Source organism: Anopheles nili, chromosome 2 (genome assembly GCF_943737925.1).
Source record: "Anopheles nili chromosome 2, idAnoNiliSN_F5_01, whole genome shotgun sequence".
Taxonomy (NCBI): domain Eukaryota; kingdom Metazoa; phylum Arthropoda; class Insecta; order Diptera; family Culicidae; genus Anopheles; species Anopheles nili.
In genome coordinates, this window is record NC_071291.1 from 64,710,967 (window position 1) to 64,724,181 (window position 13,215).

General features: G+C 46.3%; 2 protein-coding genes across 2 annotated transcripts; one reads left to right on the forward strand and one right to left on the reverse strand.

Annotated features, from left to right (window-relative positions):
- The first annotated feature begins 602 nt into the window (after positions 1-602).
- LOC128721841 (uncharacterized) lies at positions 603-4,797 on the forward strand. The gene is made up of 7 exons (XM_053815638.1): positions 603-688; positions 763-1,133; positions 1,301-1,402; positions 1,610-1,909; positions 2,075-3,080; positions 3,150-3,283; positions 3,355-4,797. The coding sequence occupies exons 1-7, from the start codon at positions 616-618 to the stop codon at positions 4,408-4,410; spliced, it is 3,042 nt and encodes a 1,013-aa protein (XP_053671613.1). The 5' UTR covers positions 603-615; the 3' UTR covers positions 4,411-4,797.
- LOC128728330 (uncharacterized) lies at positions 4,776-10,313 on the reverse strand. Its single transcript, XM_053821956.1, has 7 exons — positions 10,286-10,313; positions 9,590-10,058; positions 8,417-9,518; positions 7,733-8,023; positions 6,574-7,630; positions 5,477-6,214; positions 4,776-4,786 (listed from the first exon to the last, which is right to left on the reverse strand). Exons 1-7 carry the CDS (start codon positions 10,311-10,313, stop codon positions 4,776-4,778), a joined length of 3,696 nt encoding a protein of 1,231 aa, XP_053677931.1.
- Between the last annotated feature and the right edge of the window lie 2,902 nt (positions 10,314-13,215).

Consider the following 13,215-nt stretch of genomic DNA (forward strand, 5'->3'; position numbering starts at 1 on the left):
CCCCGACAGCTTCATTAACGCAAATTTATTCCCACTACCGTGGCGTCGGTACAAAACGGCCGCAAAATTTATCCACTAATCACGTTCATGCATCACTACGCCCGCGGTTGGTGAAATGAAGCGTTTATCGCAAGCGAACGAAGACACGAAATCAATTACGCCGAAAATAAACCCGTTCTGCATCCCTGCCGGTGTGGGAAAAGGGAAACCGAAAAAAAAGAGAAGAGAAAAAGAAGAGGGAAATGATTATTTTAGAGAGAGAGAGAGAGAGAGAGAGAGAGAGAGAGAGTAAAAAATTGTCTCTACGTTCTACACGTTGGAAGCGAAATCCATGCACCGGTGGAGACGCATGGTGGTTGGATTAATCTGCCACATCAAAGCGCATTTGCTGGTGGGGAGTTTTGTTTTTTTTTTTTCTTGCTTGTTGGGACACATTTTGTGACCCTCAAATGTGCTCTTCCCTATGACATTTGGGATGCCTGCTTTTCACCCCTTTCAATCTAGCTTAAGATCAACGTTTTCAACCTAAACCATAACGTGTGAAAGTGTAGCAAAGAAACAGGGGAGGTTTGGTTGCGCCCGCAGAAACCGGCACTGGCCGACGACCTGCCAGTGATGGAGGAAAACACGCTGTTCTCGAACAAGAACTGCCTTTCGCTGAAATGCGTCCTGTTCCTGTTCTACGGAGGTGAGTTCGCATCCGCCCGTGTTCCCATCCAGTCACCGTATATTCACGCGTCGGGGAATGGGTTTTTTTTGCAGGTTTGGGATGCATCTATCCCTTCCTGCAGTCAAACATGGCCCAGAAGGGGTTCGCCTACAACGAGATCTACTCGATCTCGGTGTTCATCCCGTTGATGGCGCTCCTGGGCCCGCTGGTGTTTGCGCTGCTCGTCGACAAATGGGCGATCGGAAGCGCCTTTGCGTACGGCAAACGGTTGCGTATCCTGACCGCGGTTACGTTCATCGCATCGATCGTGCTGTACGTGTTGCTGATGTTCGCTGTTAGCCGGACGCCACCTCCGGAGGTTTGCGCTCCACAGGCTAGCTTCCTGTGTAATCGCAAGGGAGCATTTATTGTGCAAGAGAAATGCTCGGAAAATGGCATCTGTCATGATTGGACGGCGGAAAAGGTACGTAGAAAATGGCATGTGAAAACAGCCTACTTTGGGCCTGAGAGCACTCCTCAGAAAGGCAACAGGTTGCATGGTCTCTAAGGATCTTGTTAGGAAGCCTTACGTCGGTTGCTATGGAGATGTTCACTGTGCTTTGTTTGTCTATTCATAATAAACGCCTCCAGCAAGGTATGTTGAATTTGGAGAACTGTACGTACACGTGCCAGAAGGAAAATCAGTTCCCAAGCACCTGCTACGCTCGCCACGCGAAATCAGCTCAGCTAGCGGCGAGGTTGCGTGAGCTAGAAGACGCCCAAGACAACGATGAAGGCACGGTGCTAGATCTGGGCAGTGGCCAGGGTACGATCGAGCGCGATTCGGACGGAGATGGAATACCGGATAACCTCGACACGGACGATGACAATGATGGAATCCCGGATGCGCGTGATCCGGACTCGAGCAATGATCTGGACGGAGATGGCATCCCGAACGAGCTGGATCCGGATGACGATAACGATGGCATCCCGGACGACAAGGACGACGATGACGACAATGACGGCATCCCGGACGATCAGGACGTGGACGACGATAACGATGGCATTCCGGATTCGTTGGAGGGCAAAAAGATCTCGAACGATCTCGACGGTGATGGTATTCCGAACGATCAAGATCCTGATGATGATAATGATGGCGTGCCTGATTCCGAGGACACCGATGATGATAATGACGGCATTCCGGATGATAAGGATCTGGACGATGACAACGATGGCATTCCGGATGCGCTGGAGGGAAAGGCACGCACCAACGATCTGGATGGTGATGGTATTCCGGATGATCAGGATACGGATGATGATAATGATGGTATTCCGGATGAGGAGGACACCGATGATGATAATGACGGTATACCGGACGCCGAGGATGTAGATGATGATAATGATGGCATCCCGGACGTGCTGGAGTCTACGCCACGTTCAAACGATCTGGACGGCGATGGCATCCCGAACGAGCAGGATGATGATGATGACAATGACGGCATACCGGACGCGGAAGATCCGGATGATGATAACGATGGCATCGCGGACGATCAGGATGCTGATGACGATAATGATGGCATTCCGGATGCGCTTGAGCACAAGGCGAAGTTTAACGATCTCGATGGCGATGGCATCCCGAACGATCTGGATCCGGATGATGACAACGATGGCATACCGGACGCGGAAGATAAGGACGATGACAACGATGGCATCCCGGACGATCAGGATACGGACGATGACAATGATGGTGTGCCGGATGTGAAGGATCGCTCGAACGCAAATGATCTCGATGGGGATGGAGTTCCGGACGCGGAGGACGATGACGATGACAATGACGGTATTCCGGACGCGGAGGATCCCGACGATGACAATGACGGTATTCCGGACGCGGAGGACCCGGATGATGACAATGACGGCATCCCGGATGAGCTGGAGGGCAAAGCGGTGACGCATGACCTGGACGGGGATGGTATCCCGGATGACGACGACCCGGACGATGACAATGACGGCATTCCGGATACGGAGGACGATGACGATGACAACGACGGTATCCCGGATGCGGAGGATGTGGACGATGACAATGATGGCATACTGGACGTGCACGATCAGGGCCAGCGTAACAAGAACGACCTGGACGGTGATGGCATCCCGAACGACGAGGATCCGGATGACGACAATGACGGAATTCCTGACGAGCAGGACAGTGACGACGATAACGATGGCATCCCGGACGCTGAGGACGATGACGATGACAATGACGGTGTGCCGGATAAGGAAGAAACGGTGATCGTATCGACCGCGGTTGTGTGCGTTGATGCCGACGAAGAGGACGAGTTGTGTCATACGTATAATGGAGGCGTCATCCCGGTGAAGGCCAGTTTCGATGAGCACAGCGAGAAGGATGAAGGCGATGAGTGCAGTTATCCGTTGGGTAAGGATCACAAGAACCACCTGGCTTTGGGGGTTTGTCTTCTTTAATTAACGCGCGTCTCTCATACAGATGGATTCCGTTGCCCTCTGGATAAGGCCTGGGTAAAGGCACAACCAGCAGGCTGCAAACCGATCGTGCAGTGTGATATCGTCGATCCGTACGACGACAGCGACGGCTTGCTGTACGGAGCTACCTGTGACGGTGTAGGTATCACGAGAGTCGGACACATCCCTCTGCTGAGCGCTACAAACTAACTAAATCACTCCTCTTCCAGGATGAAGATAACGACGGAGACGACGATGAAGGAGACTCGACCTTCTACTACTACCTTTCGATCCGATCGCTGCTGGATTTCTTCCTGCTGGGTGGACTGACGCTGCTAAACACGATCATCGTCATCATAACACGCGACCCCAAGTCATCGGGTGTAGGCGAATTCGGACGTCAGCTAGTTTGGGGTGCCGTTGGATGGATCGTATTCTTCAACGACGATCACGAACAACCGTACATGCTGTTCGTTCTGCTCTACACCACGGCAGCTGTCGTCCTGCTGAGTCCGCTCAAGATGGACCTCTCACCTGTCGAAGAATGGTGGCAATTGCGCACGGTTCCTCAGAAGTTCGTGTCCGTGCCGGCATGCCGCAAGTACTTCCAACGCTGCTGGCTACCGTTCCTCGTCACGATCGGTCTCGGATCGATGTGGAGCATCATCGATTCGATCGATGAATCGCACATGACCAACCTGCCCACCGACGCCACCGACGGTGAAGATGCCAAGGGTCAACAGGTGAGCGCATTCGACACCATCGTACGGACACTGCTGACGGCCGGTGATCTGCTCGCCATTCCGGTGCTGCTGTACGCGCACAAAATCATCAAGGTGTTTGGCACCTGCAAGATCCTGGTGGGCGCATTCCTGTCCCTCGTCGTGCGCTTCATTCTGCTGGCCATTCTGGACTACTCGCTGTGGGACGTCGTGGAGGATTGGCTAACTCCGGCCACTCTCGGGCTGACGTGGATCACGATAGTACTGCTTTTCCGCGATCTCCTCCCGCGTAAGGTTTCCGCCCTGGCACAAGCCTTGCCCGTGATGGCGCACTTCGGATTCGGTCGCTTCTTTGGTGCGCTAATCGGCATCGAGCAGCACTATCAGCGGTTGGAGAACGACTACGAGATCCTGGCGGGTGTCCTGTTTGGTTTGACCATCGTGAGCATTGTGCTCTACCGCTACCGAGAGATCGTGCTCAACTATCTGGGCCAGTATATACCGGCGCTGAAACCTGGCGAGGCTAACGGAACCCCTGTCAAGAAGGGCGAAACAAACGTTTAACCGGCGCTCGGCAAAACCAATACTTTGCGAGAGCAAACCCCGTCGGGAAGACGTGATACGCGTTGCTTTAGTGGCCGAATTGTTTACGTAATAAATAGTTTAACCAGAAATGCCACCCGTTCAAAGGAGCATCGGAGCGTCACGTTTTTAATTCTTTCTCGAGTAATTCTTTACACTTGTGGATATACGGCAATTCGATTTATTGAATTCCAATTGATCGGCGTTGCATAATACAGTACAGTTTATGGTGTGCCTAATTCAACCTCTTTACACCAAGCTCAGCTTAGAATATTGGTAATATTAACCAAAACAAAACAAAATACCATGAGAAGTATTTTGATGACGATTTCGTAAATCTACTGAATTTACATATAATCTAATGGAGGTAAAAATTAAACAAGAAAATGAGAGCAACCTCTCAGCTTACGGCTCCATTACGGTTCAGCGTCCAACCGTCTCGGTGACACTTGTTCACCTACATCTACTTCCGATGGAGATTGTGCTTCTGAAGATTCAGTCTGTACAGGGGCGATGGATTTGGTATTTTCTTCTCCGTCATTTGAAGATTCATCATTTTCAACAAGAATACAATCGGCCTCTGTTGAAATGTCGTTCGTTTCCTCGTTTGACAGATCATTTTCATCTTTCTCAGAAGCTTCGACATCCGAAGAACACTGCGTGGTACTTCTTTTCTTTTCATCCACATCTGCCGTTGTTTCACTTCTCTTCGAAACTAAATCCGGCTTGGAAGCTACGACAGTAGTTTCCTTATTCTTCGAAGGTGCATCTTCTTCCGCAATGGCATCGGAATCAATTTTCTTTTGGGCGAGTCGTTCACCAGTAGAAGTTGCTTTTGTTCCTGAAAGAGACGCATTTCTGATGGATGTATTGTCACTATCAACCGTCTTCTGATTATCGCTCTGCTCAGCTACAGTTGTTTTCTTTCTCTCCGAATTGGCGTTGACATCATTAGCAACATCCTGTTCGCAATGTTCTTCCAACTGATCTTTGGCGGGCTGTGATGTATCGTTATCACATTCTATAATTTCGACACACTCCTGCTCACTGGATTCATTTTCATCATTTGACTGCTTATTGCTTTTAGCAGAAGTATCAGTGGAACCTTCCGCAGGAGGGCTTAGTTGCTTTTGCGAGTCATTTACCACCTCACTATCGTCTCGATTTAAATCCTGCTGCTGTTCAGTCGAAGAATCATAGGCAGTGTGTTCATCAACTGACATTTGGTCAGCGTCTGCCCTCAGCACTCCGGAGAAACTAGGATCATTTTTAGCGTATCGGGAAGCACCCACAATTTCGTCCGCATCGGCGTACTGCATGTCGGAACTGTCGCTATGATAGCTATCATCAGCAGCATCCATTAAATTTAAAATTTCACTGCTACTGCCCTTTGACGAATGCTCCATCTCTTCCTGCAGCGAGGAATTGTTTAGCACGTTCTGAAGTTCTCTATCTTCATCATAATCATCTACCGATTCTATATTTTCTGTTACGTCCAAACTTGTTTTTGATGTAGATTTATCTACAACTGTTTCACGATCCGTTTCGGAATGTTTAGCATTGTCGGTGGAGGAAGATTTTCGGACATCCCGATCTAGTTGCTTATTTATATCGGAATCCTCCCTGTTTACTGCTTTCTTTGGATCAGTTGAATTCGCCATCAAAGCACTACTGCTTCCCGTATGAATGTCCAGCAAATCCGACACCTCCTTGGCTGATATTTCGATCAGTTCCATGTCTTCTTTGTCCGTTTCATTGAGAACTCCAGCTCGTGAGCTTTCAGCTGCTAACGAAAACCAGCACAAAACATTAATTAATTTAATTCATATATTATGGATTGAATGCCTACACAATGTGGCAAATGAAAAGCAGAATGGAGTTAATCACTTACGAATGTGCAACAAACAAAAATTACAAATAAAAGCGATGTCAATTTTTAACGAAATCTCATGGTCTAATCATGCAGGAAGGATGCTTTTGGCACAACGTTATGAAAGCTTTGGCTACGGATTGGGATTACAAATCGGTGAAGATCAATCTATCGTCAATATTCAGATTAGTTAAAGCAATGTTTGAGGACGATAAATGAATCCTTTCTGCCGATATAAAGATAAATGAATCTATGGCCGTGCCAACAGGACTTACTTGTTTGCGTGCTCGATAATAAATTTTCCACTTGCAATTCAAATTCATTGTTATCTACAGGCGAAACATCACCGTCTGGAACTTCGATCATTTCTATAATTTCGTTTGAACTTGCAGATAATTCGTCAGATGGATGTTCCGTGGTGTCGTCATGTCCTATTTCGTTCGGCGCTGAAGCGGTCGTTTTTTTCTGAGAATTGTTGGTAATTTGAGCAGAAGGTGTATTAGCAGCAGTCGTATCTTCGTTTTGAGTGGATCCATTTTGGTTCGACTCCTCGTTCAAAGATGCATCAATGCTGGTGGCAGTGGAGGATTGTACGTTATTGCAAGTGATGGGAGCATCAGAAGCGGCAGGTTCTGCACTATTAGAATTTACATTCCAGCTAACGTTAATCTGCCCCACAGTAAACGAGCCGGAGACATCGAGTTGTTTTGTAGCCTTGCTTGATTCCTTGGCTTGATCGCCCTCGGTTCCCCGCTCTCTGATGGCTGCATTTTCTTCGTCCGAGTCGACTTCGATGACCGTTGTGTTTTGTTCGATGATCTCGCAATCGTCATCATCTTCGCTGTTGTCATCTTCCGGATTGCGATTGTTGATCATCTCCCCCATCATGACAAAGTCAGATTCCTTTGTAAAGCCCATCTTTTTCACATCATCCACGCAGCGTTCCTGCAGTGTCTTGAACCGTCCGATACCATATGTCATGAGATAGGACAGATGTATGAACAGTTCCTTAAGATCGCGTAGATTGCGAATGTTTTTAAACGAGTTCGAGTTTGTGAGCGTGTAAATCTTGCCTATCATGTGGTGACAAATTTCCACACCGGCCAGCAGTTTGGCCTCGAAATCCTTGCGCGAGCTTCCCAGCGGTGTGTCCTCGTGCGGTCCATTAACCAGCCCGCGCAGCATTTGCAGTATCGGTTGCTGACCGGAGGACTGCGGTTGCATTTGAGGATGACCTTGCATTATGACACCTTGGCCGGAGTTTCCGGCGTACATCATTCCACCGGGCACGGGCGGCATTTGGAACGCACCCGGATGCAGTGGTTGCTGCTGCTGCAGGTGTTGGTGAGGTGGCATCATACGTTGGGCCGCGTGCGCCGGACGATGAACTGGAACATGTCCTCGCTGTTGCTGCTGCTGCAATCGTTGAAGTTGCTGCTGGTGCTGCTGGTACTGCTGCATTTGCTGCTGCTGTTGTTGCAAATGTTGTTGCTGAGATTGATGCTGCATTTGTTGTTGTTGCTGCTGTTGTTGTTGCTGCTGCAACTGCTGCTGCTGTTGTTGCTGCAGCAACTGCTCCTGCTGTTGTTGTTGCTGCTGTTGCTGCTGCAACTGCTGCTGTTGTTGCAATTGCTGCTGTTGTTGTAACTGTTGCTGAAACTGTTGTTGAAATTGTTGATGCTGTTGCAATTGCTGTTGTTGCTGCTGTAACTGATGCTGGTGCTGAAATTGCTGTTGTTGTTGGTGTTGCTGCTGCTGCTGCTGTTGTTGGTGGTGTTGCTGCTGCTGTTGGTGGTGTTGCTGCTGCTGTTGTTGATGGTGCTGCTGCTGCTGCAGTTGTTGGTGGTGTTGCTGCTGTTGTTGAAGATGCTGCTGTTGTTGCAGTTGCTGTTGTTGTGTGAGATGTGGCTGCTGCTGTTGTTTTAGCAATTGATGTTGCAAACGCATGCGCGATTGTGACAATTCTGATGAGTTCCGCACTGGTGCCGATGAAGTTTGTGGCTGGTTAGCGATTGGCATACGAGATGTGGTTGGGCCCGGTTGAACCGCGGCAGCCATCGGGACGACATTCCCTTGTTGCATTATTTGTTGCATCGGAGGAATCGTTGTTTGGTCTACCTCCGACGGCAATTCAGCTGTAACGGTTACAGGTATCGACGACGAAGCTGGGTTCGAAGGGTTCGCGTTATCTGACGTTTGTTTGCGCACCTGTATCAGCTTTCCGTTCGGAAGCCGATAGGTTCCCTGTTGCGAGGCTGTATGCAGATCTATCCGATAGCCACCTATCGTGTGGTAAACGGGAGGAGTCACACTACTCGTCTGCCGGGTTGACAAGTTGGATGATACCCGAACCGTGTGTTGCACTAGCTCTGGTTCTGGTTGCGAGGGATCTACGGCTGGTGTAGCAGCAGCCCCATTTGTCGTTACCCGAACAGTCAAGTTCCGTGGTATCGATTGATGCAGTATAGCTTTAGGTTTCGGTGCGATATGTTTGCTGCTACCGCTCGAAGATGCTGCCGCAGCACTTGCTGGCAGCGTTACCGGTGGACGTGACGCCGACGCTTTCGGTAAAATTGGAATGTTCTTACTAACTGCATGTGGCCGTGTCGAAGCATCCGGCGCAACAGCTGATCCATCTTCGCCTGGATTAAACATGCTCAATATGTCCGGTGTGCAAACCACCTCATTGTTTCCAGTGCGTTTTTTCTTTACATGGTCAGAGCTCAGCTGTGTCGACGATGGTCGCTTTTCTGCTTGACCGTGGAATTCGTTTGGGATAGCTTTTGGAGCTTTTTTCTGTGCAATTTGAATTTTTGAAGGCGATGTGATAACTTTTTTCGCCGGCGATACGGTAGCTTTTGTCGTCGGCGATGCCATTGATGTCGAGGATGACGAGGCACTCGATGATGGCAAAGGCGTTTTTGGCTGGGTTACTTTCACGGTATCTTCAATACCCATATCACCCAAAATTGAATGCGTCAAAGGAGGAATGCTGACAACAGGATTGAGTGCGGTAGAGCTTTCTGCAGAATCTCGCTTTGACGTACTCGTTGCACCGTAGGTGCGCTTAATGGTTTGCCTTCTCTGCACCGATTGGCTCGTCCCAGGTGTGCTACTACCCTTTAAACGATTTAGCCCTTTTCCCGGGCAGCACGACGTGTTATCCTGCTTCATCAACGCACTGATGGTATGGGCGGAAAGCTCTTGGTTTTTAATCGTTCTAAACGGGGTAAAAAAATAATAAAAAATAATGAATCTACCCTACGGGACATGGAAACGGTTGGTACTTACTTTTTTTGCTTTTCGATAAAATTCTCCAGCGCCCAGTGCTGCGCACGTAAGTGCCACATTATCCGCGGGGCGCAACCGAAGCAGTGCCAATTCTCGTTGCGCACGATGTCCTGCACGCATGCCCGGGACAGATTACGCACGATGCAGCTTTTGCAGAAGACATAGGGACACTTCGAGCAGCAGTACACCTCGCCGCCCTGGCCACACCAACGGCAGTAAAGCTCGCTGCCATCCTCGCCTTTATCAAACTCGCCGCTGTTGTAGAAGGCGTGACAACTTCGGCAATGGGTCACGCGCAACACCGGATGCATCCGTACGATCGCTTCCGATACGGGTGCCGTTCCGATATGAGTGTTACAGGATGTGCAGTGGATCTTACGTTCCGATATTTTAGAAACGTTCGGAAAGGCGCGCATAAAGTACTCCTTCTCCTCGGCTTCCGTATCATGTTCAAACGACAACCGATACCCTTTCAAACATAAAAAAACATCAACCAACACCCTATTGCGCCAACTCTATGTTTTTACATTTTTACAGTATATTACAAGAAAACGTAACATTTGTACGTTTGCATTGAGATCGGATCCGGCCGATACTCTAGCAACATGATTTGAGACATTATTTTAAGACGAATAGCAAACTGTCATAGCAGTCGAGAAAAAAATTATCAAGCACTGTGCGACGGTTCTTACTTACCATCTTCATCATAGAACTCTTCGGGCATTCTGATGGCGGTAAAGTTACTTGAAATCTGTACGAATGTATACGAATTGAAATGTTGCACTCGTAATCTCGAATATTCTCTGCCTCAACACATCTACCGACACTTCGAAGGACGTATCACTTAGCAGGCGGGCGTGCTTCAACCCCTATCGTTTTGAGCTGATGGTGTCCAAAGCAGCGCGTCATTAAAATGAGCGAAAATCTAGAATACCTCTACTTTTACGTACTTGTGTAAAGCTATCACGAATACTCTGCCAAAATTTTCTGCATTTCTCTATGTCTACTTCGTTCGTTGAAGTGCGAGCAAGACAGCCGGCCGCAATGTTTACAAGAATGAAAGAGAGGGAATTATTAACTGTCAAAATGACAGCAAAACGTCACATTGACATATGTCATCTATGACATTCGCTTGTCAAACTAAGGTTTTTTTTATCATAACAAATGATTGCAGTATAAGATAAACAAAACTGCACTTTAGAGAAAGAATGAACAAATCACTCCAAGCTGTACCATGAATCCTTACGAAGCCACTCGATATACTAGCTAAGTTTGCTAGTCTGGCATGCCAGTTCAAGACTCAATAATTTTAACTCCTTTTACTTTCGAGCATATCAGATTTGACACCCCCCTTAATTGGTTAAAAGGGCATTTCCATTCCATGTTAAACAACATGAAGATGCTGAGGAAATTGATGTTTCCAAGCACTTTGGGCTTTGTTAGACAAAGTTCTTCTTGCCTCAAACAGATTTTCTTCTTCTATCATGAATTTGAAAACCAATCTATCCCCCTATAAGAGCAACCATATCTCCCTCCAAGGGCAACCATATCTCCCTAAAATAGTAATGGGTTTTTATTGTGGATTCAAGCAGGATTTAAAACATTTTTATTTATGGAATTGACGATATACGAATAAGCAAACGCATGTATGTAAACTATGAAAAGTAACTATGAAGAGCAATAATTCCTCATGGAAACATAATTGAATAAACTGAAAAAAGGTCGAACTAATGGATTAATTGAATATACATATAAGCCTTGAGAACAAATGAGTTTTTAACTCCGTAAGTGAAGTAAAATATATGTAAAGCACATTGGCATACTCCGTTTACTAATACTTATTGCATGTATTTCTTCTACCTTAAAATAAATTTACCAAGTTATGTATAACAATTGAAACAAACAAAAATGGAGATCTATATGGTATATTTTCAACAAGTATTTTTAAAATAAAAAAAATCATGAATGCAGGGGTACAATTTGCCATTTGGCAGCACGCCATTTTGTTTAAAAAATCTATTTCCAATCATAATGCACACTCCCAAACATTCTAACACGATTAAGTGTACCTGTTCAAACAAATGTGAGTGAGAAACAAATACACACACGTGCAAAGAGTAGCTGAATGTAAAACAGCTAAGCAAAGACGGCGATACGCACACATGATTGTCCAATTCCACCCGTGACGTGTACTTTTTTCTATGCAAGTATTGAAATGTCAAAAAATGATCTTTTCTCGTTATATAAAAAGTTATTTAGAATGCTCTATATGTTGGTTAAATTGTGCAAAAATTTTACTAAGACCAATTTGAATCACCACTCGAAATAAATCTGAAAGAAGTCTATCTGAATGTAGATCATTCAGTGATTAAATATGTAATGAAATGATCTAAGAATTGCTAAAAATCGTTGGTCACTGTAAAACATATCTAATATGTATGACGTTTAGGTTGGCCCACAAACATATTTGAAAATTTTGACATTAGTAAGAGAAATAAAAACAAATTGCTCTCGCATATCTAAATAAATGATTTGACATTTGAATAAAAAAAATTTGACAGACCATCATCAGTACTAAGGAAAGTGTCTCCGAATACCTCTTAATAAAACAGTTAGAATCTTCACTAGTGCACACATAGATCATACCTTATGCAGATGAGCGGCTCTTCTAGTATAGAAACAGCTTTAGAATTCTACTCGGTAAGTCACTTGAGTTTATTATCACCATCATCCCCAGCCATGACTTGGATGTGCAATTGCGGTGCTGTTTGCAAACACGAACCAACTTGGGAGCAGTTTCCTTATTTACATTAAAAAACTTACGCGGGCTACGTCGCTAGACTTGTGTTGAAACACGGGGTGCTCGAAATACCCCGTTCAGATGCGTTTATACATATATCAAACGATAATTCTCACTTTTATTAAGCATAACGCCATGCTTTGTCCGTCACTAGTAGAGAAGCGCGCTTTCCCTCCCGCAGCCGAAGCGTTTCTACGCCGCTGTCACTTAGTGACAGCTCAACGAGTATACCACGAAACGTCTGATTAGTTTGCGTCAAGCATCAGAACCAAAAGGTTCTAGCGGTACAATCCTTATTTTAGTCCATTAGTGTAAAATAATACCATTATAGCTAGTACAGTAGAAAGCCGTAAAAATAGGTTATGATTCTGATTCCAAAGTACTGACCCACGTGCTTCATCATGTTCCTTTCAATCATACGGAGAAAAAACGAACGTATTGTCTCTACTCCGTATGAAAAAATGTAGCTAGAGTTACCACCAACTCCATAAAATGTTAGAACTAATTGTAGGCTGCAAGTTGGATATCATGTGGAATATCTCGCTGGGGATATAGATCTGGTACCGCAGTGTATAATCTGCTGCACATGGCACCAAAATGACACATGATTTTCGCAGCATACACTCTGCACGGAAAGCGACGCTATCTAAAACATGTTTTCTTATAAATTTTTATGTTTTTAGTTCGAAATACCGAGTTATAGGTGGTTTATTTTTTGTAGCAATATCCATTGGTTGTACTTGCACCGTATTAATTACGCAAAATGCATAAGTGAGGTAAAGGACCCGCGTTTTTCGGCACGTCAACGGGGGAACAGAATCCGTAA